This window comes from Tamandua tetradactyla, chromosome X, assembly GCF_023851605.1.
Source record: "Tamandua tetradactyla isolate mTamTet1 chromosome X, mTamTet1.pri, whole genome shotgun sequence".
Taxonomy (NCBI): domain Eukaryota; kingdom Metazoa; phylum Chordata; class Mammalia; order Pilosa; family Myrmecophagidae; genus Tamandua; species Tamandua tetradactyla.
In genome coordinates, this window is record NC_135353.1 from 59,658,693 (window position 1) to 59,683,185 (window position 24,493).

Below are 24,493 nucleotides of genomic sequence, written 5' to 3' on the forward strand. Positions count from 1 at the left end.
GAAATTGGTGAATAAAGTATGATTCAACTATATTTTGGTTAAAATCATGTCACTAGGCATCAGATTTGAGGCAAATATTTAATGGCACAAAAATATTCACGATATGTTGATTTTAGAAAATAGGATACTATATACATATATTTTTAAGCTGCTAACTTCGCAGGAAAACCTTTATATATGCAATGCATAGAAAAAAGACAGGAAGGACATTACCAGAATATTAAAAATGGTTATCTGCCATTGGAGGGATTGTATGTGATTTTTCTTTCCTCTACGTATTTCTTTTTCATTGCTTTATTAAGGTATAATTTATATACAGCAAAATTCACCATTTTTAATGGTTTTGTGAGTTTTGACAAATGAAGTCAGTCGTGTAAGCACCACCATACTCAAGATATAGAAGAGTTCCTCCACCCACAAAACTTACCCCGTGCCCAGGGCAGGCCACGGTAGCTCAGCAGGCAGAGTTCTCGCCTGCCATGTCAGAGACCCAGGTTGTTTTTTTTTTTTTAAAAAAGGAAGACAGCAAATAATCTGAAATTTAAACGGGTGGGCCCGTGCTAGAATGCTTGCCTTTCATGCAGGAGACCTGGGTTCAATTCCCGGACCATACACCCCCAAAATAAATAAATAAAATACCTATTTCATTGACAACTTTGCTTAGGTATTTTATGACTTACTAAGTGTTTTGTTCATTTGATCTGTCTTCAATGAGTATATTAAAATTTCCTTGTATGAGTGCGGAAAAAAAAAACTTATCCCCTGCCCATTTGTAGTCAAATCTCTCTCCCACCCCCAGTTCTTTGCATCTACTTATCTGTTTTCTCTTCCTATGGTTTTGCCTCTTTAAGAAAGTCAAATAATTTCATTTAGCAAATGCCTCTTAGATGTGGATCATCAGACATTCATCAGTCGAAAGACATTTGGGTTCCTTCCGGTTTTTACTGACTATGAATAATGGCACTGTAAACATTTATGTACAAGTTTTTATGTGAATATAAATTTCATTTCACTTGGGTAAATAGGTTTGCTGGATCGTGTACTAAGTACGTGATTAAATTTATAAGTAACTGACAAGCTGCTTTCTTAATTGGCTGTGCTATTTTGCATTTCCACTAGCAAATATGAACGTTCAAATTGTGCTACATCTCACCAGCACTTGATATTGTCATGTTTTTTTTAGATTAGCCATTCTAATGGGTGACTAGTGATATCTCATCATGGTTTTAATTTGTATTTCCTTAGTGACTTATGATATGCTTGTCATCCATATATCTTCTATGGTGAAATGTCTGTTCAAACTGTTACCATTTTTAATTGAGTTGTTAATTTTTTAAGTTTATATATTCTGCATAAATGTCCAGATACATTTGTGATTTGTAAATATTTTCTCTAGTCTGTGACTTTTTTCCCATTCTCTTAACACTGTGTTTCAAAGAGGAGAAATCTATAATTTTGATGAAGTCCAATTTATCATTATTTTGTATAGATTGTGCTTTTGGTGTCAAGAAGAACTCTTTTCCTAAGCTAAGGTCACAAAGATTTTCCCCTATATTTTCTTCTAGAAGTTTTGTACTGTTTTCAGCTTTATTAACATATAATGGAATGCGGTAAACTATACCTACTTAATGCATACAATTTGATAAGCTTAAACATATGTGTTCACATGTGAAATGATCATCACAATCTAGGTAATAAATGTATCCATCACCTACCAAAGTTCTCTTGTACCACTTGGCAGCCCTTCCCTCACTACTCAACCCAATGCCCCTTGTACTACAAGGTTTCTCCACACTTACTGTTGGGCATGTGAGCTATTACCAGCTCTCTGTAAACTCGGAAATTGTTCCTTCTGATCTTTTCTATTTTTAACTTCCTGACCAACTCAAAAGTGTTTTCCACAGTTGCTTCACCATTTTACAGCCCTACCAACAATATATAGAGGTTCCATTTTCTGTTTTGAAATCTTAACAATATTACATCTTCTATTCTATAAACAAGGTATAGCTCTCTATTTTTTAGCCTTCTTTGATTTCTTTCATCAGTGCTTTGTAGTTTTTGGAGTGCACATATTTTGTTAGCTTTATGTCTAAATATTTTCATACTTTTGAGCTATTGCAAATTATAACATTTTAATTTTTCACTTCTAATTGCTTATTATAATATATAGAACTGTGCTTGTTTTTGTATATTGGCCTTGTATCATGCAACCTTGCAAATTTCTGTTACTATTTTTAGAAAATAGTAACTTCTTATAGTTTTAAGTTTTTTCTACGTAGACAATAATGTCATCTGTAAATAGAAGCAGTTTTACTTCCTTCTTTCCAATATATATGCCTTTTTTTCTTTTCCTTGTCTGTTTTCCTTGGCTTTGCTCTCCAATACAGTGTTGAATAATAGTGGTGGAGTGGACATCCTTGACTAATCTCAACCTTAGCGGGAAAGCATTCAGTCTTTCTCTAGGATTTTGTAGATGCCCTTTATGAGGCTCAGTTCCCTTCCTGGATTGCTGATGTCAATTTGTCAAATGTCTTCTCTGCGTCTATTGAGAGGATCATATGGTTTTTCTTCTCTGGTCTCGATATGGTGAATTACACTGATTGGTTTTCGAAAGTTGAACCAATCTTGAATTCCCAGGATAAACCCCACTTGCTTCTTATGTATTTTCCATTTTATATATTGTTATTATTTTATTGAGAATTTTTGCATATACATTCAAGAGGGATATCAGTTTGTAGTTTCTTTGCTTGCTGTACCTTTATCTGGTTTTGGTATCAGCATAATTCTTGCCTCATAGATTCAGTTAGGAAATATTTCCTCCTTTTCAGTTTTCTGGAAGGGTTTGGTAGAATGTGTGGGAAAATTCATCAGTGAAGCCATCTGACCCTGGAGTTTTTATGTGAGAAAGTATTTAACAACAAATTCAATTGCTTTAAATTCATAGTGCTATTCAGGTTATCTGTTTCTTCTTGCATGAGCTTTGGTCATTTCAAAGAATTTATTCATTTCATCTAAGTTGTTGAATTTATTGGCATAACATTGTCCATATTATTCCCCTTTTATCCTCCCTAGTGCCTACAGGGCCTGTAATGAAGTCCGCTCTTGTTTCTGATATGGGTAATTTGAATTTTCTCTACTTTTATGTGTCAGTCTTGCTAGAGGTTTTTCAACTTTATTGATCTCAAATAACCTGGTTTTCGTCTCACTGATTTTTTTCTATTGATATATTGTCTTCAATTTCATTAATTTCTGTTCTTATTATTTCCTTCCTCCTGTTGATTTTTGGTGTATTTTACCCTACTTTTTCTAGTTTTTTTTAAGGTGTTGATTTAAGACTTTTTTCTTTTTCTATAAATTTTATAAAAATTCTATAAATTTTCCTGTAAGTATTGCTTTAGCGTAATCGCATCAATTTTGATATGTTGTGTTTTCATTTTCATTTATTATAAAATACTTCCTTATTTACTTTTTGATTTTGTCTTCACCCCTTGAGCTATTTAAATCTTTCCAGCATATTAAAAAGTAGTTATCTTCTGGTGCTGGTATTACGTGTAATGTTTCTTTCTCCTATATACTTTTACACTGTTATTGTTGTTATTGTTTTGCATTTGTATGCTTAACAGTTTTCTACATTGAACATACATTACTTTCCTAACTAAAAAAAATCAACTAATATAAAATAACACTTTACATTTTGCAAGATTTTCTAATTTCCAAAGAGCTTCATTTAATCCTCCAACGTTTGCTTGAAGAACATATAATCCTTATTTCACAGATGTTGGAAACTGAAGTTGATACAGGTTCACTGACTTGCTCAGTGCCACACAGCTAGAGCTAGCTAGGACTCCAACCCAAGTTTGCTGTCTCCTTGTTCATGGTTCTGAAGAAATTGGAAATAAATTTTGGAAAGGAATTTATCTTTTGGCAGTAAGAAAGTGTCACAGATGGTCTTTGACCCAATAAGTGTCATGAGACATTCATCTCAGCATAGTTTGAATTTGAACCTCTTTTTATGTATGAAGTTGGACATCTTTTCATATGTTTATTGTCCGTCCCATTTCTTCCCTTAGAATTGCCTATTCATGTCTTTAGATCATTTTTCTATTGGATTTGTTGGTTCCTTACTTTTTAATTTAAATTATTAAAAAATCCAGATACTGATACTTTATATTAATACTTCATTGTGTGTCAGAATTATCTCCTTCTACTTTCATGCTTTTCTGCCTTTTCTTTATCCTTTCGATTTTGATCCTCAGTGAAATCTGTACTGGAGAGTGAGCAAAGTTAATGTTTTGATACAAAAGGAATCGTAATTGATATTTACTTTGAATGATGGGAAGCAGAAGGTAGAAGAGGAGGGGATTTGAAGACAAACAACTTGATTTGGAAGTTCAACTTATCAATTCTTTACGTATATTTATTGACCATGATATGGTAAGCCAAGTGACAGATAGAGAGTAAAGAATAAATGTTTTAGAATTTGAGGACCTTATAACATGATGTGGAAATAATACATAAAATTAGACATGTAACCTGGTATGAGCTCAAGTAATTATGATACAAGACAAAATGTGGCTATCAAAATTTCTGTTACAGCAAAGGGGAGGGAAAAATAATTTGGGGGTAATTGGGGGTTGTTTATGCAAGTAGAAGTCTGTAAGTTGAACGGGAGCAGGGACTACTCACCATTTTATCCCCAACACTATTCTAGGCTCAGAAAAGAGCTGGTGTTCAATAGTTTATTTAGGAACTGAATGATGTCAGCAAGTGTGGGCAAAGCCACTTATACGGACCCAATACAATATATTTAGTCCATCGCACCTACACCACCATCTAATAGCTGAGAGTGTTCTATCAACATTTCAGGCATTAGCTTAGATTTCCCAAACAAAAGGAACACAACCCTTTTCAAAACGACACACTATTTATTCCCTTATCTTATCATTCTAGCAGAGTGGTAATTAAGATTTTGTTTGAGTTCCTCCTCAGCTTCTTAATGGTTTTGTGATCCTTGATTTTCCTCATATATAAAATGAGACTAATCATGATACCTACATTACTAAACAGTCCATAGAGCAAAGCATGTAAAACATGGAGCGCGTAGGGGGGATTATGTAAATGTTAGCTATGCCTCTTCCCTTGATATATACTAGAACAGATATAACCTGTGATTGTTTTTGGATTTTGTTTTCTTTTCCAAGTATTCTAACAAGTATATTCTCTGTATCCTTTTCCACAGATTCAGAGACATATTGTGTGTTTCAAGACAAGAAATACAGAGTGGGTGAGAGATGGCATCCTTACCTGGAACCTTATGGGTTGGTTTATTGTGTGAACTGCATCTGCTCAGAGGTACAATCCTTATGGCATGTTATTTCCAAGTTTTCTCCTTAGCATACAAAGCAGCTTTCAGTGCCCAGGTAGCTCAGGAGTGCAGGTGATAAAAGCCCAAGTGAAATTAGGTAGAACATTTCAAGGAAAAATAAACATCTGCCATTTCCTTCTGTTGCCCTTTGGCTTGATTTTCATGTGACCTCTGAGTATTTGCTGTGGAAGATACTTATGGTCTCTTAGCCTAATGGTATAGAACATAGTGTGAGAAGGCAGAATAGCCTAATGGTGAAGTGGAGCAAAAGCTCAATATCATGCCTGAGTTGTAAGACAAAATAGTTTTTAAGGCTGTCCTTTAGAAAGGAGATCAAGATAGAATATAAACTGGTTCATTAGGTGAATGCATTTTATGGTGTCTCAGCCAATAACTCTAAACAGGACTGAGGATGTCAAACACTGACCTGTACTTGGCGGGGATTAGAGTTCTCCTGGATTGACCTTGGTTCTAATTCCATTACTCAAAAAGCCTTCTGGGCAGCTTAAATATCATTTTTGCAATAGGAAAAGCAGTTAGTTCTGTATTCTTTCATGATCTTGACCCAGGACCTAGATGATCCAGCTTTCTGAATAAGCCTCTGCTATCATGAATTAGGCCAGGGTTTCTCACCCTCTGCAGTATTTACATTTTGGACCAGATAATTCTTTATTATAGGGGGCTGTCCTGTGCATTGTAGGATATTTAGCGGTATCCCCGGCTTCTCCCCATTAGATGCCAGTAGCACTGCTCCGTTCCGTCCTCTCAGTTGTGACAACCAAAAATGTCTCCAGCATGACCAAGGTTGACTGGGGAACAAACTCACCCCTCCTTGAGAACCACTACACTGGGGCAACTGAGAAGAAAAGCCTTTTAGTAGGCCTCAGAGTTGACAATTCTGAACATAGAGAAATAATTTTCAAGACCAGCTTCTCATTTGAGACCCCATGGAAGAAGTACAACCCCTTCCTAGGGTCTGGGTAGAGCAGAAGCAGTCACTGCAAGCCTGATCTTTTTGCCATTTGTGTAGAAAATTGGGCCTTCAAAATTTTGAACAGGTGTCACCCTAACCTTCGGGAAGCATATGGTGGTGTTGAAAGGCTGTGGAGCTCTGGAGTCAAGACATACCAAGTTTCCAATCCCAGCTCTGCCACCCATGAACCATGTTATGTTAGATAAATTTACCTTACTCCTTAAGCTTCCTTCAGCTTCCTCTTCTTTAAAATAGATATTAACATGTATATTCCACAGAGTGGTGCTAAGAATTAATTTCACTAATCCATTTAAGTCACTTAAGACAGTGCTTGGCTCATTATAAACATTCAAGAAATATTAACTTTTGCTATTATTACTACATTGTTATCATTATGATTATCATTATTTTTATTACTCTATTAACTCTAGAGCAGAATTAATTATAAAGCATTAAGGAGGGTTCGTTCTGAACCTTATCAGGAAGGTGTGGTTTCTGACATGCTTCCGTTATTTCACTTCAGGATGATACCTTCTGACTCTGAAGATCGTAATACAAAAAGAGACTCTGTGTACTTCCACATTCAACAATCCAAAAATCTATTCTAGAAAGTACAAGTGTTGCAGTAAGGTGATTCAGATTTGAATAAAATAAGCCTGCCTCTTTAAATGTCCAAGGCAGGTATTAAACTGAGTATCTGGAGGCTAGCCATCTGGTATGGCATGACTATGTCAAATTCTTGACCCAACATGTTGGAGATGGACAACTAGCCCTTGGGGGCTGAGACTTTGATGTCTGTAAGGCAATGAAAGTATTAATATGATCTCAATGCCAAGCATAGGCATCTTTTTCTCTATCTTCTTTACCACACTGTTTTCCCATAATAGCCTGACAAATGAATGCAAGTAGCCTTTGCTTTAAATGAATTATGGATGAAAAATATAAATGCAAAGTTGATTTCCAAAGTCTTCCTTTGCTCTAGAAATGCTTGAGAGCTGGCAGATTAAAGGATCTTATACTTTTAAATCAGGCAGGATCCAGTCACCCCACCCAGGCTAGCTAATAGCTCAATTCCAAACTTTAGCTTATTCTCAGTAAAGTTTTGACTGAAAAGGGCAAAAAGAACAGTCATTCAGCTGCTGGATCAAGGCAGAGTTATATGGAATCCCACATCTATGTTCAAGGGATGCCTTCTTGCCCAGGGGTGGGTAGCAGCTCGGGGAACCCAACACTCAGTATTTCTTCCCCTTCCATGACATTGGGAAGAGGATTATAAAATCAAACCAGGCTCTTGGAAAAGATTTGCAGCTAGAGGTGGGGAGTTGTAGAAATGCCAGACCACTGTGATCCTCCACAATTAGTGGGAGACTTTGAAAACTGAAGTATTAGTGATCCCAGATTTAGAAAAATATGCCAATAAGCTTTCAACCAACCAAGAAGAGGTGCTAGTGATGAGAAAAGGAAAGAAAATGCTGATTTCATTCAGCTTCTTGGTAATGCATTATTCACTGCCTGGATGAGTCCCTGCATGACTGTTTCCCAAACTGGCATGATCCCAGTGACCTTTGAAAGACATTTGTTTTTTTTTTGTTGTTGTTGTTGCCTTCTTTCTTTCTTTCAGAATGGAAATGTGCTTTGCAGCCGAGTCAGATGTCCAAGCCTTCATTGCCTGTCTCCTGTACATATTCCTCATCTGTGCTGCCCTCGGTGCCCAGGTAAACCAATTTGCTTCTTTCTTTTCCAGCTGTGGTTCTCCTCCCTCCCTCTTCACCCACCCGGCTCCATCTCCTTAATTCCCCAGAAGGGAAACTTCCAGACAGAAATAACAATAGGACACCTTTAGGCAGCCCAAACTGGCCCCTAAATATTGTTTATAGCCCAAGTGGGGCACATTATAGGCTCTAATAAGTTATTGGGTACGCAGTAACAGATTTTCATTGCGCTTTTAATCATTTGAAGATGGTTGTCAATTGGGGAAAGGGAATTGTGGCTCAGAGGTTTTCTGCCATAAACACCTCTTCCTGCCATGGGCAGTGGGCATGTAGCATAGCAGCTTGTGTCCTATCCAATTAGTGCTGGAATTGCATCCAAGCATAGCTTCTAAATGATGAGGGGCTGTTCATAAATCAAAGGAGCTGAACCAGTGAAGTTTATGACAGTATAAAGCTGCCTGCCTGCTGTATAGTTACCACCTCCAGACTGTACAGTTATTATGTACACATTGTTAAGAGCAGCTCTAAGGGGGAGCAAGGCAGAGATATTTTTCACAAGGCTGTTAGGGTGTCTACTTTCAAGGTTTGCAGCTGGGGTGTTTGTCTGAGGCAGGAGCTCCCTCAATGACACTTTGTTCGTGTCTTACTGGGGCCTGGCTCACACACCAAAGTTGTGTAAGCACAGAATCATTCAGAGAATGTTTGTAGACCCAACAGCTATCCTACAGAAAGCTAAATGGCAATCTAGGGATTTGGAAAGTAAAAGTATTCTAGTCCTGTATTTGATTCTATTTCCCTCTGTTGGAAGTTCTTGACCTGGGACCCATGGGTAGGCTTTAGGGAATCAGTGAACCCTTTAAATTTCAGTTTTGGTGTAAACATGTATATTTGCAGATTCATATAGAAAGCACCCATGTGGCTTTATTGATATTCCTAAATGGAGGAAACTCCAGGTCTTAGAAGAGAGAAACCAAAAGTGGCAGGGGAAAAAATGGTGGGAATGAGGCTAGGAATGAGATCCAATAAAAAGTCAGTTAACTGAAATGTTTCAGGAACAGAGTTTTATTTAATGGAAAAGAAACCTCCAAACCCTTTTTGTCACCACCTTTATAAAATAGTTTAGTGCACTTTCCTGCCTCAATAAATATGCTCCAATGAACATGGGAGACTCTTTCCCAGGTGGACAGAGATCATGCCATATCATTGCTAGTATTGGTAATGATAATAAATGCTCAGCACATGGGCAACCTTAAAATTAATTTTGGAATAAATCCTTAAGTGAGTCTTATTATGTTTGTATGTGTTTATTTGCTTCTTCTATTTAAAGTGGCTTACAAAGGTTTGGTATGGAAGGGGCTCAGGTAAATGAAATTAAAGTTTCGGATAAAATCTCTTCCCAGTAACCCTGTCAAATAGCCTTATAGAAGCTTTCCTTCTCAGAAGTCCTTAAAAGTGGTCTAATGTCATAGGAACTTTTCAAAACTATGATGTTGAGGTTATTATTGCCTGGGGAGGAGGCTGAGGCATGAGCCCAGCAACAAGCATAGGGTTGAATAGCATTGAGTAGAATGTGGATATCACTTTTTGCATTTGCCTAACAAGAAATAATTATTGGGGAAATGGGAAATTATAAGCTAGCAGTTATTTTGTGGGAAAAAAAGAAAGTTTAAAAAATTGAGGTCATAAACTACAGGGAGGAGACATTTGAAAGAAACAAACTCCATTGTCCTTAAGGCTTGAAAAGTTCATTTTATGGAGTATAGAAAAAAGAGAAATCATTTTCTCTTCTTGCAGCTCACTTCTTTGTGAGTTTATTTTTCTTCTTGTTCATTTTAACCTTTAACAGTTCTTTTGTGGGTAGTAGTACTAATGTTTCCTAATGCAAAAATGTCTTTATTTGGCCCTCATTCTTCAAGGATAATTTGTCTGGGGATAAAATTCTAAGTGCATGTTTATTTTTCCTCAGCACTTTGATGATATTACATCATAGTGTATTGATTATTTTTGTATGCTGTATGGTGGGGGGTCACATTTCATTCTTTTTCCATGTGAGTATCCTGTTATTGCAGCACTACTTGTTGAATTTTTGTTGTTTTATTTTTGTTTGTTTGTTTGTTTGCTTTTGGGAAGTACATGGTCCGGGAATCGAACCTGGGTCTCCCTCATGACAGGCAATAATTCTACCACTGAACTACCCTCATACCCCTGGTGTGTTGATTTCTTTTGTTCACTGGTAAGAAGTCTGCTGTTGAATTATAGTTCTTTTATAGACAATCTGCTTTCTCTTTCTTATAGCTTTTGAGATTTTCTCTTTTTATTTGGTGCGCTTTAGTTTCACAGTGAGGTATAGCCTAAGGACTCAAATCTCTCAATTATTTAGCCATCTTCCCTTTCTTTTTCTCATTCTCTAAATTGTCTTTGGCATATATTTTTTCAGCTTATTTAATTTATCCTCTATGCTTCATAAAGTTGCCTTTAATTTTTCCATCTTGGTGTATTCTCTGTAATGGTGCATTGTGTCGATTCTGCCCTCCAATTCATAACTTTTTCTCCTTTTTCATTCCTACTATTTCAGTTATATGTTAGGTTTTCTTTGATGTTTTATTTTCAATGACTAGATTTTCCCCATGTTTTTTCTAATTTTTTATACCTATGCTTTATAGTTTCATACTGTTTCTTGGGATACTATTTATTTATTTCTCTTTCTTTAGAGTATTTAAATATTTAATCCTTTTGAGATTGTCCAAATATCTCTATTTTTCAGGTGTGAAATCTCATTCTTGTTGGGTTTCTTGACAGTTTTTCTTAGTTCTGAGTTTCTTTTAGCTTTCTGAAGTTTTTGTTTGAGAACTCATCATCCCCTGATGGGGGTGGGGGGAATGGTTCTCTTGAATAAGCCCTTCCTTGTGGGATGGTTGTTTCAGGTCTTGTATTTCATGTACCTCTAAACCAGGTCACTGTTAGTGTCTTATCTTGGACTCTCTCATGCCTGGATGGTCTATTTCTATCTTTGTTTTCTTGTGCAGTGCAAGTTCCTGATATTGACTTTGGACTGGGACCTCAGCTGCAATTGCCTGCCTTGGGTAAGCAGTGGGTTTTAAGGAATAAACTTGGGTGGACAGAGCTTTGTTAGCCCCTTTTTATAGATGAGGAATATGATCCTAGTCCCCAGTTTACACAGGAAGCCACTTACAGGTCAACATTCTGCTTAGCTGTCTGCCTCCAATAGTCTGGATCCAGTCCCCGCTGCCAATAGTCTAAATGGCTTTATCTCCCATTTATTTCTGTATTTCCCTTCTATGTTTAATTACACAAAGTATTTTCTTTTGTTTTTGAATATGATCTTGCAGTTTTAAAGTTTTAATTTACTTTTTTAAATTTTTTGCATTTTATCTATCACTCTTACATGTTTGGAAAAGAGCAGGGAAATTTCTCATGTGCTCTCTCTGCCATATTGAATCAGAATGCAGCCAGCTGTTCTTTTTTTTCTATTGGAGATAAAACAAGAGTAAATGATTTAAAATTATAACAGAAAAGAGTGGAGTTTGAAAAAAGGAAGAACTTTGGGACACAGTGATTTTTAAATTCTAGAATAAATGACTAAGGAGAATTTTAGTCTCCTTACTGAATATTTCTGGAAACACAAAGGTACCCACCCATCTCGAGAGAGTTGGTGCTTTGAGATAAGAAAGTGGATGAATCGACTCCTATGTATTCTTTCCACTCCCATGATTATAATGCATGAGGAAACTCATGTCTTCAGGGCCATAGAAATGTTTGGTTGATAGAAGCTCTGGTTTTCTGTCTAAGCCAAAATAAGGTACTGTTATGAAAATGTTCTCATTTAAAAATAGAATATTTAAAGCTATGATGATGAAAAAGCTCTATAGTAAAAAGAAAAAGCAAAAAAGCAAACCATATACACAAAGTATGGGTTTTATATGCTCTCTTATAGCAATATTGACCTAGGGGAACATTCATCTAGGTAGTGATGGACTTGGTGGGAATGTCCTACTTGCCATGATTCGAGTTCATCTTCCATTGAAGTAGACAGAGGAGCCATCTCTCCCTATTTGTTTTTGTGTTTCCCATGGCCCTCGCCTTTTAAACTCCTTACCCCTGAAATTACCAAGGTTCCTATCTGCTTTTGAAACTATCTACTACGGCTCCTGCTAAACAATGGAAATATGAACATCTAGACTGTTTTTCCAGAATTACCAGAGAGACATCTATACTGGTCCCCATGAAGAGCAAATGAAAGATTTTTCATCAGCAGGTCTCCAAATCTCGCTAGCAGAGGTCAAGGTTTTGTCACATACCACAGGGCTCAGTTGGGCCCAAAGAAGCTGATGCTCCATGTAGACTGGAGCATTCTAATTGGAGAAGCCAAGCCTACAAAGGAGTTGTGGAAGTCATTAAATCCGTCTTGTCTTCTAAGCAGGACTCTATATACTCCCTGATATTTATAAATTTGAAAGAATGAGATTCCACATCTCCTCTTTTGAGAGAGTAGAGTGGTAAAGCAGGGTGGAAGAATATGACTTCTTTTTGTTATTATATAAAACTTTATCACCAAAAGAAGACTTTTCTGGTGAAGAGAAGCCCAAATTATGACATGATCTAAGAGTTTTTAATGGTCATTCTACTAAGAATTTGTTATTCAGAATTAATGAATTTAGGTTCTTTTGGAATTGTTCCAGCATATAAAAACTGCTATAAATTTCCCAAATATATGATTTAATCTGATTACCAGAGACCTCATCCACAGTGTTCCCTTTCTTTTGGGTTTAAAGAAGTTGAGCTGTTTGGTACAGTTTTAATAGGGAGAGTGACAGTGTGGTTTTGCCAGGAGAGGTATCCTTCATCCTGGTCCCTTAAATTCAAGGTAGGTTAAGGAAGTGACCTTTCTAATAATGCACTATGGTCTTTGTTTTCTGGTAAGGAGAAGTCTGGAAATACTGTGGCACTTCTGTCACAACGGTTGTTGGGTTAGATGAGCTAGCTAGTGAATGCCAGCATTTCTGATATGATGTAATATATGCATTTCTGAAAATCCTCACATTCTGCAAAATTGCACCGTGAAAATTAACAGGGCTTAAGGAAAAAATAGGACTGGGGAAGAACACTCAAAATTTATTAAATTTTGTAGCAAGAGTACTAACAACACAACTCTGCTAATAAAGCATTATAACAGTTTAAAGATCTAGTAAATTTCTAATAAATAAAATAATACTACAGTAAATATAGGCTTTACCTTTTAAACTGGTGGCATTATCTTGAAGGAAGAGGATGTAAGGAAGGGTTGAGGCTAAAGAGTTAGAGACAAGAAAAAAGTGCATAAAGATCAGGGAGAATTATGTAGTAAGCACTTAAAAGATAGAACATGCGGCAAAACTGAACCAAGAGGAGGAATGTGGGGTGAATAAGAATAGTATACAGAACTATTCCTCGATGGCTCATTGATTTATGCTATGTTAGTGTATTTACATTCAGCTGTTGTTATTTGGTGTTGAAAATAGTTTGCAGGAAATATCATGTATGAACCAATGTGATTTCCATTTTTGTAGACATCATTCCTTCATTTACCTCTTGTACATGAACAAATTTGCATTATACAAACCCATACTATAGCACAACCAGACTGTAGAAGATGAGGTTGGCATATGGCATTTGGACTTTGCAAATCACCCCAATACTCTGAGTTTGTTTTTTGGTCCATAATCACTGACTTTTCTGCACATTGTGTCTTACTTTCCACCCATCCCATACATTTATATATAAAAGGGGATCTATGTCTATGACTACGTCTGTGGCTTCCAGTGTTATAGTAATCAAGTAGAGGGACCTTGTTTGCTTCCCTTACATTCTAAGGCAAAAGTTCAAGGGTGATTTTTTTTTTATTGTGGGAAAATACATACAGTGCAAACTTTATTACTTTAAAGTGTAAAATTCAGGGGCATTAAGTACATTCAGCACATTGAACAACCATTACCACTATCTATTCCAGAATTTTCACCACCCCAAAAGGAAAACCCACACCCAGTAAGCTACCACTCCCCATTACTCCCACCTGCCAGTCCTGGGAAACCACTAATCTGCTTTCTATTTGTATGGATTTTCCTACTGTGGATATTTCATATAAATGGAATCTACCATATGTGGCCTTTTGTGTCTTGCTTCATTCACTTAGCATAATGCTTTCAAGATTCATCTATATAGTAGCATATATCTGTACTTCTTTACTGCTGAGTAATATTCCATTGTATGTATATACCACATCATTTTTATCCATTCATTGGTTGAAGGGCATTTCCATCTTTTGACTATTGTGAATAGAACTGCTATGAGCATTCATCTACAAGTTTTTGTTTGGACATCTGGTTTTCCAATCCTTTTGATATATACTGAGGAATGCAACTGATGGGTCATATGTTAATTCTGTGTTTAACTTGTTAAGGAAACTCCCCCAAATTTGAAAGTTGCCCCGTCTTTTTTTCTGTTCATCTTACTGACTATCTGTTACCTGTCATGCTCATGGTTCTTTCTGATTACTGCTGATTTCCGTTAGCCTTGTCTCTCCTTTGCTCTTTCCTCTCTTCTTTTGTTATTTTCTAAATACTGTTATTTTTCACTTGCCTCTTGATGGTTTTGGAAAAACATCAATCCCCTTTAAACAGTAAAAGCCAATGAACAGATTTCATTTTCCTTTAGTAAAATGACTACAATAGATAGTATGCAAGATGATCAGTGAGGTGCTATTTCTTTTCCTGTGAAAGATTGGTGTAGTTTTAAGAAAATACTTTCTCTGCCCAGAGCTATCAAAAAGCCTGAGGAGTATGAAATGTTGGTCTGGATAGCAAAGATTTTGTATAATTGTTATTATTATCATAATCATTGACATTGACATTGTTGTTGTTATGGTTGTTGAGGGGTTGATAACTAAACTTTCAATACCTCTTAGACTCTTTTCACTATTTTCCATGCTTTGTTTCCATTATTTTTCTCATAAACTTGGTCTTCGAGCATTTTGCCAAGTATGAAGGGTTAAAATCTTCAGGAAAATGGCAACCAAGTTGCCTCTTGCCAGGTGAGATGATCTTTGTCTTTGGTAAATATTAGGGATTGAAATTTTTTAAAAGAATGTGGTTTGCCATTAACATGCTAGAATTCCTTATGTCATATAAGAACAAGGCTTTTAAGGAAAAGATGGCCTGCCTTCTGTTATGTTAGAGAAGAACTCTTAACTTCTGTTTCTTCCAATGAACATTAATCAGAGCTGACCCCACACAATGGTGAAGAAGGTGGCACCTCATTAAGGGATTCTATGAAACCCCATCAGTCCAAGATAAATTTTCCATTTGCTTTTATTTTTACTTTTTAAAATTTTATAATATAACATATATACAAAGCAAAGAAATACAAAAGCAATAGTTTCAAATCACTCTTCAACAAGTAGTTACAGGACAGATCTGGGTTTGAAAAATTCTTTCATATTTTTCCTTCAAGCTGCTCCAGAATATGGGAGGCTAGAAGGAATAAATATTTTTTTCATTATCACAATCAACTTTTTTCTTTTTTGTGAAAAATAAAATATATACAAAAAAGCAATATATTTCAAAGCACAGCACAACAATTAGTTATAGAAAAGATTTCAGAATTTGGTATGGGTTACAGTTCTACAATTTTAGGTTTTTATTTCTAGCTGCTCTAAGATACTGGAGACTAAAAGAGATATCAATTTAATGATTCAGCAATCATATTTGTTTGTGAAACCCTATCTTCTCTGTATAACTCCACCATCACCTTTGATCTTGCTGTCCCATTCTTTAGGGGTCTTTGGGCTATGGCCATTCTAACTTTTTCATGTTTGAGGAGGCTATCAATAATATGAGGTAGGGAGACAGAACTAACTAATGTTCTGGAGAGGCTGAGCGCTCTAGGTTTTATGATTTGTCTTGTCCAGGGACCCATCTGGAGGTTGTAGGTTTCTAGGAACTTACCCTAGTGCATGGAACCTTTGTAGAGTCTTATATATTGCCCTAGGTGTTCTTTAGAATTGGCTGGAATGGTTTGGGTTGGGGTTTGCCAAGTTATTATAGGTAACAATATCTAACTGAAGCTTGCATAAGAGTGACCTCCAGAATAAACTCTCGACTCTTTTTGAAGTCTCTCAGCCACTGATACCTTATTTGTTACACTTCTTTTCCCCCTGTTGGTCAAGATGGCATTGGTGATCTTACGGTGCCAGGGCCACACCATCCGTTGGAGTCATTTCCCAAATCTCCATGGAGACTTTCACCGCTGGATGTCAGGTCGCACATAGGGGGGAGGGCAATGATTTCACTTGCAGAGTTGGCGTTAGAGAAACTGAGGCCACATCTGAGCAGGAAAGAGGTCCTCCAGAAGTAACTCTTAAATATACCTACATAAGCTTCACAAGAGTAAGCCTCAAGATCAAGGACTTGTCCTATTGATTTGGGTGTACACAATGCTTGACACAGTATCAGGGGAGTCCCTGAAGGTAAAATTTAATACTTCCAAATTTATTCTCCCATCCTTCCAGAGACTTTTCCAATACTTTTTGGTTCTCTGCTTAATATATTCTAGGATTAATCCAGGCATTACATTAAGTGATACAGGATTAAAGGTCCTCATTCTTATTCTGTCCATTTGCTTTTTATATTCAGGAAACTTCCACTATTACAATCGCTCTTCTGTGGTAAGGCACTGTTTCCCAAAGTTTGTGCCAAGGAACATCAGTTTATGGAATGATAATAGGGTTTAGTAGGAAAATACTGTATGGCCAAAGAAATTTGAGAGATGCTGGTTTAGGGAAAGCTAAACAAGTTTATTCTAATGCAGGACTTCTCAAAACCTTTACTATATTAAGACGCATGAATCTATGAGAGAGAGAGTTTTGGGATGCAGTATTTTCCAAACATATTCATCCACAAGACCTGTTTTTTATAAAACACTTTGCAGGATTAGCATTGTTTAGTATGTGCTTTAGGAAGGGTTAGATTGTGCCATTCAGTTTCCAGGCATTGTTCATGTTAAAGCAATATGTTATTGGTACATACAATATCTTAGTTTGGAGATCCTCTTTAGGGTAGAGGATCATTTTAGAACAAGACCCTAAAGTAATGTTTCTTAAAATTTAGTGTGCTTAAGGATCACCTTGGGGAATCTGATAAAATGCCAACTCCTGAGCACTACACTAAATTTTTTTATTCCACTGGGCTGCAATGGGAATTATTCAGTTTAACCCCAGCTAATTCTGATGCAGTTGGACTGGGGACTGCACAATAGTAATAGGGTCCAGGGGAGATTTTGAAAAAGGAGGATCAAGAGCATTCTCAACATAGAACAGTTCTGGGTAAGATCTTGGGAATCTGCAGAGGGCTGTGGCAGCTTGACAGCATTGTTTCTCTGAGAATGAGGAGCATAGACAACCCTAACACCCTTTGCCTATGTGACACTTCCCCAGGACCAACCCTGCAGTTATATGTGCACAGTGCTCCTCTGATCTCCTTTCCCTGCTCTCCCAGAGCTCCCACCCAAAGCCTTTCCCTTCCGTCATCTTCCACCTTCAGAGCCCCTGGCTGCCACATCCATAAAGAAGAGCCGTCCATGGAAAGCTTCCTCCTCTACCCAACGCATTGTCCATGACTTGTTGTTGGCGGGAAATGAATGGCATTTCTCAGAATTAGCCTAGGAATTTCTGCTGATAAACAAATGAAATTCTCAAAAGGAAAGACAATCAAAATAATCTGAAATGAATCAGTGTTTTCATCTTAGTCTGTTTTCAACTCAGTTTGAAATAAAAGTAACATCTAGGATATTTAAAGCAAAGATTGGTAAAATGTCCTTTAGTGTTCTTTCATTCAGATTGCAGGACTGGCCCTTGAACCAGAGCCTGCTTTCTGATTAAGCAAAGTAGGTGATTATGATCTTAATTTCCTGTGACCTGTGATTCCAACAGTACAGGCTTCTCTACTTCTACCTCCATTTCCCTCCTAAGTCACCCAATACTTGAAATTCTATCATTCTTAAAGCTTCATCTTTTAAATTTAGGCTTGATTCCTGATAAATTCATCTATCTTTGAATGAGGAAACAAATATTAGTAATCATTTTAATCTAATCTGAACACAAGATCTAGAAAGCAGATTTTGGTTTTAGAGACAGTGAGGGGGGTGGGAGTAGAAGGGAGGAGAAGGGGACATGTGCTCAGCAGGGACGTTGGGGAGCTGGTGATAAATAGGGGAGCTTAGGGGGTTAGGCTTTACCTTCTCCAAAGTCCTTCAAAGCATCAGGTCTCTCTCTCTGTAATATTAAGGAAAAGTTCTTTATTCATGGCAGAGGACAGTGGTTTTTAAGATGAGTTGCCAGCTCTCAAGTTTTTCACTTTGGGGTTGTTCATTTGAAACCAATATGTTCCAGAAGTAACCAAATATCCTTGCTATCTGTTGCCTAGAGCCAAAGGGTTTCACTTCAGGGTTTTGGATACAAAATAACTATAATGCAAAAGGTTTGCCAGATTATTTGCAGCCACTAAGATAAATAACAGTCTATTAGAATGATTTTTGGTCTGATTTTTGATCTGATTAGATTTTTACACTGTCAGCTTTTCCTAAAAACTGATTTTAGAAACTGGCAAGCGTAGGGTGTCAGTTATTGAAATCTACTCCAAAATCCTCCTCACAGGACTCCATTTTTGGCCATCAAAATGGTCTATTTTGTACTTGTTAAAATGTACTTGGAAATTTATTGATTTTTTGTGTATATTTTACATTTTACGATAAAAAAGTTTAAAAAGTTGGTTTTATAAATGTCTTGATATGTTGTCTCTTGTCTTTGCCATATATGGGCTAAGACCCAAAGAATGGAAAGTAGTTCAGCAATGTATGTGTGGCTGCTTAAGTTATTTTAAGGTACATACTGCGTGAATTGGAGATAGGCCATGAAGTATATGTGCTGTATTTTTAAAGGAAGAGATAAATAAAAGTTGTCTTCAGGAGGGGGAAGTAGAGGGTTGGTTGAATTCTTTTTTAATTGGGAAGAAAAGAAAAGACATCAAACTTCGGAGTAGAGGTTATTTTTAAACATGAAGGTAACATTAGTGTCCCTTCAAGCTCTATTTTCTTTTCTAGAACAACTTTACCCAGCTTTAATTTCTTATTTTCCACAAGATTGTGCTCCTTGGGGATCTAAGGCTAAATTAGAGTCCACATTCACCATCATGGCTTATGGTTTATTCATTTGTTATTATTATTATTTGGGGGTGCATGGTCCAGGAATTGAACCGGGGTCTCTCACATGGAAGGTGAGCATTCTACCACTGAACTACCCTTGTACCCTATTCATTTATTATTTTAGTGGAAGGAAAGTGGGGATTGTGAAGGAAGGAACAGGACATCATACTTTTCTTCCTTCCTTCGTTACTTCCTTCCCTCCTTCCCTTTTTTGTTCCTTCCGTTTCAAGTGGGGAAGAGAGAGAAGAAATTTGAAAAGAGGCTGGTGGTACATATGAGAAGTGAAGTCAGGAAACAGCCAAGGGGTCTTAGAAGAATTTAGCAAAAGTTGGTTTTCAGAGCACATTTTTCATAGGGTAAGGAAGACTTTAGAGAATACACCTGTCTTCGACTATAACAGGCATGACAGATGGTAGCTAGTAGCAATGATTATGTTTAGTGCTAGGTTTTGAAAGAAAGACATATTCCTTATTAATGTTTCCGAGGGAACTTCAGAGAGCATCATCTATTAGGAGCTGATTACCAGCAGGTTTTAACATCTTCATTTGGAGAAATCCATAAGGGTAGAATTATATCATTGTTTCCCTTTATCTGTATAAATACATTTCCAAAAGGACCTTCTCCGAGATAGGTTTCTAAGGGAAATCATGTCTGTAGCCATTCAACATGGTTTTATTAGAAAGATTATTAAAGGATTAGAGAATAAAACCCATGAGGCAACATTGAAGGAAAACTGTAACTACTGAACCTGGTGAAAGAAAGACTGAGGGGACTTCTATATGCCTCAAAAAGATGAATGGGTCTTAGAGGATGCTCATTAACTTTCTCTTTCCATCTCCGAAAAGGGTGGGGAATGAGGGTGCAGGAGGGGCGGAGATGAGCTTCAAGCATAAGAAAGTTAGGTATGAGGAAGAACCTTCAGGCATGGATAAGAGCAGCAGAAGTGTTTTAAAAGTCAGTATATTACAGGGGATGCACAGGTAGTTCAGTGGGTAGAGTGCCCACCTTTCATGCGGGAGACTGAGTTCGATTCCCGGACCATGCATCCCCACCCCCACCCCCCTAAAAATCGGTATATTACAGATCAAGTATAATGTTGAGTAAAAGAAGCAAGACACCACAGAGATCCGTACAATGTGATTAGATTAATATAAAGGTCAAGACAAGTGCCACTAAACTATACTGTTTAGTGATGTACATAAATGTGATAAAACTATAGGGAAAGGCAAGGAAATAATTACCACAAAGTCAGGAGTGTCCAGTGGGGAGGAAGGTGACAGATTGGGGGTCTTTGAAGGTATTGACCATTTTCCATTTCTTGATCTGTGAGGTTGTTACAGGGGTGTTTGCTTTAAAAGCATCAATCCAACTGAACATTTGTATTTCAGTGTGTAATTAATATTTCTTAGTATATTATATATTTTAATAGCATTACATTTCATTTGTTTTGAATGATTATTATTGGAGGCAAAAGGTGACCATAAGATCTTGTAAGGTTACAACCAAGCATGGGATTCTGTGTGTATGGCTGTTTGGGGGGCTATTATTTCTTTTTGGTTGTTTGTTTATGTTGTTTTTGAGTCTGTGGTAGTTAGGTTCAGGTGTCAGCTTGGCCGGGTGAAGGTACCTGGTTCTATTGCTGCGGACATGAGCCAATGGCATGTGAAGCTCATCTGTCACTGATTACATCTGCAGTCAGCTAGGAGGTGTGCCTGCTGCAATGAATGATGTTTGATTTAATAGGCTGGATGCTTAAATGAGAGAGCTCAATGTAGCACAGCCCAAGCAGCTCGGCATACCTCATCTCGGCACTTGCGGCTCAGCCCAGGCCTTTGGAGATGCAGAAAGGAACCACCTCAGGAAAAGTTGTGGGAACCCGGAGGCCTAGAGAGAAGGCCAGCAGAGATCACCCTGTGCCTTGCCACATAAGAAAGAACCTCAGTGGAAAGTTAGCTGCCTTTCCTCTGAAGAACTATATGTTTTTAGCCAATAAATCCCCTTTTATTAAAGGCCAATCCATCTCTGGTGTGTTGCATTCTGGCAGCTTTGGTAGATTAAAACAGAGTCTTCTTGGTATTGTGTTTGGATAGGTTTGGTTTGGTCTTTTCTTTGGGTGTGCCCTCTGTCCCCTAGGTGGGCCCTTGGAATTAGTAAGAAGACATTTGTAGCATTTGGGGTTTTGATCTCCAAGGCTGCAGGGTGCACATTATGTTGACTTGTATACCAAGCCTTCTAGCCCCAGGCTTGTTTCACTGAACAGAGAGCCCATTTGGCTCCCAGAAAGTCACACTGATCAGGACCCCATTTGGAAAGAAGCGGGAGCTTGGGTCCTATGGTGCTATGTAGGCCTTCCCCCAAGGTGAGACCTTATTGTGCTTTCATGGAAGAGAGGCAGGCAGCAGGTCAGAAAATGATGGCATCTAGCCCTGCCCTCCCCTCAGTTCACCGAGGGACTTTCCCAGAGTTGAATATTCACTTTGTGCCTATTTTCTTAACTTCTAAAATGAGAGTGATAATTCCTACCTTCTTCTCAGGTTTGCATTGAGAGTGAAAAAAAAAAAGTTGATGTGATAACTTTCTTTGAAAAGCAAGAGGATGTATATAAAAGAAAGGTAGTGATCAGCAGGTGAAAGAAGAAATTTAATTCCTGGGTTCCAGATTACATTAGGAGAGGATGTGGGCAAAGACTGAAACCCTGGAAATTTGGTACTTGTTCCTATGGATCACAATGACAGCAGCCCCATAACCAGGCACTAACCATATGTCTCCAGTCTAAGGGAAAAGATATGGGGGGTCTAAAGTAGGCAGGTGACAGTTTTAATGATAGTCAGGCAGAAGGCATAAAGTAAATGGCATCATCTCTGTCTTTCCTTTCTATTTCCTTCTGATTAGATAGTCAGATGTTCCTCCAAATGAGTGAGGTGCACATTAATGCTTATGGTAATGCTTAGCAGAGACGGGTTATTGTTTAAAATGCGCTCAGAGCAAGGTAAAACTATCTGGGCTGCCTCGAAAGCTTGAAGGGGATTATTTTTGCCTAGGCTTACCCCCACCGCCACCCCTAGAAAACCGTAAAAACAATGAGCAGGATTCTGTGTTCTGTACTGTTTTGTGCCGAAGAGAGTGCCATAATTCCCGTTGGCAGGCCAGGACTGCTTCAGTCCCTACTTTCTTATTAATTCCTGTTCAGCTGGAGCCTGTCATCCAGCACCTCGTGCAGCAGCACAGCATGACCCTACTGCAGGGGGCCTCTCAGACCACCAGGATTAGGGAAAAGAGTCATTGCTTTAGTGCTGCTTCCAACCAGGAAGGAACAGATTCCTCCTTCCTCTGAAGAAATGTCAGGGAGCTGTTTTGGTCATCACAGTGGTTGCAGGGTTTCATTGGCATTTAGTGGGCAGGAACCAGGGATATTTCACAATGTGTAGGGAACATATTGCAGTAAAGATGCATCCTACCCAAAATTCCAGTAGTGTCCCTGTGGGAAATACTAGACAAGAGCCTGACCCAGAGAAGCTCATGGAAGGGAGTCTCCCCCTACCAGATGGTGTTGTTTTGAGTCCATTCATTCATTCACTCACTCATTCATTCATTTCACAAAAATTTACTGAATACAAGCTTGAGGCTAGGCCTCACATATGGTGCTGAGGGTTCAGAGAAGAACAAAATACAGTCCCTGCTTTAAGATGCTCAGTCTAGTGTGGGAGACAGGAGTAATGACATCAGTAAAGCATAATATGATGAGTGCTCTGGTATAGGTGTGGACAAGGGGCTGTATAGTCACAAATGGAGAAAGAGACGTATGCTCTACCCAGCTACAATGTAGGCAAAGCCCCAGAGAGGAGTCAGCTTTTGAGCTGGACTCTGACTTGAATGGGACTTTGCCAGTTGGGGATGGGGGAGGTGGAGAGCACATGTGCAAAGGCATGTGTAGGACCTGTGACCATAGTGAGAGTGGGGTCTGTACAGAAAGGAAAAGGCTTGAAAGGTCAGATTGATGGAGACCTAGTTACCACGGGCCTTGTATGTTTTATAGTTAGACATTATTTTGTAAAGTCAGCCTCTACTGAAAAGTGGGAAATAGGTAGTTTGTCTTTGGTATTTTCATGTATAACCTTTTTTCACCCCTTTTCCTCTCAGTCCATCACATCTTTACCTTTTTCTCAACCACTGGGCTCTTAGTCACTAACACCTGGTGGTAGTAAGGCTGGGCTACCTCTTCCAAGGGATCTGCTCTTTAACAGCAGAATGATCAATGTTTAACTAAAATAATTCACTAAAAATAGAGTTCCAGATGCCAGTGGGAAACTTTGGATAGGGTACCATGAAGAACTAAGCAGTAGGGAGACAGGGCCAAGGGGCCTTGTTCATATTACAAGTACTCAGTGTACGTGAGTGATGTGAGCACATGTGTGAGGGCACATGCCTGAGTGAGTGAGATTGTGGGTTTAAGTGTGTGAGAGAGTATATGGGATGGAATAATCCTACCTCACAGGATTGGTGAGGATTAAATGAATTAATATATATAAGGTGCTTAGCACAGTGCTGGCCCATAGTGTGTGCCCTTAATAAATACAAGCTGTTGTTATTATTCTAGAATACAGGGCCAAGGTTTAGTCTGGAGAAGTGTGAACATTCTGATCAGGATGGAGATAAGGTAGAGGATTTTTTTTTTTTTTTTTTTTTTTTGCATTGGCAGGCACCAGGAATCGAGCCCGGGTCTCTGGCATGGCAGGCAAGAACTCTGCCTACTGAGCCACATGGCCCGCCTGAGGTGTGGAGGATTTTATGCTAAGACTTAGTGGCTATATCTTGCTAATTTCAGATGTGTGCCTAGACCACATTCTTAACACTGGAACAATCTAATTTTTTCAGCATATAGCTTATCAAAATGTAAATTTTTTTCAAGTGGAGCCCTAGCATAATTTTGTGTACATTTAGGTTTACATTCTCCATCTCCACTGTTGCTTTACAAATGGCTGCAATTCTACCTTACAGCCCAAGCCAGCAAGTCTGCCCTCATGTGTGGAAACACAAAATAGAAGAACCAGAGCACTTAGGGCAAGAGCCAGGGTGATGCATTAGAAAGAAATTAACTTGGGAGGGGCTGGATTAAGGAACAAAATCTTAGCCTCAGAAGGAAGGAGCAAAAGGGGAAACAAACTGGAAAGGACAGGATACATAAGATCA

General features: G+C 38.0%; 1 protein-coding gene across 3 annotated transcripts in view; it reads left to right on the plus strand.

The window, feature by feature from the left end:
* CHRDL1 (chordin like 1) overlaps window positions 1-24,493 on the plus strand; it is a 101,140-nt gene that overhangs the window by 14,848 nt on the left and 61,799 nt on the right. For 2 of the 3 annotated variants that reach the window (XM_077147044.1, XM_077147045.1), the window contains exons 3-4: window positions 5,240-5,352; window positions 7,960-8,053. In XM_077147044.1, coding sequence (XP_077003159.1) covers window positions 5,240-5,352; window positions 7,960-8,053 — 207 coding nt within the window. Of the gene's footprint in view, window positions 1-5,239; window positions 5,353-7,959; window positions 8,054-11,076; window positions 11,134-24,493 lie in introns of all 3 variants that reach the window. The other variant, XM_077147043.1, reaches the window with a different exon arrangement.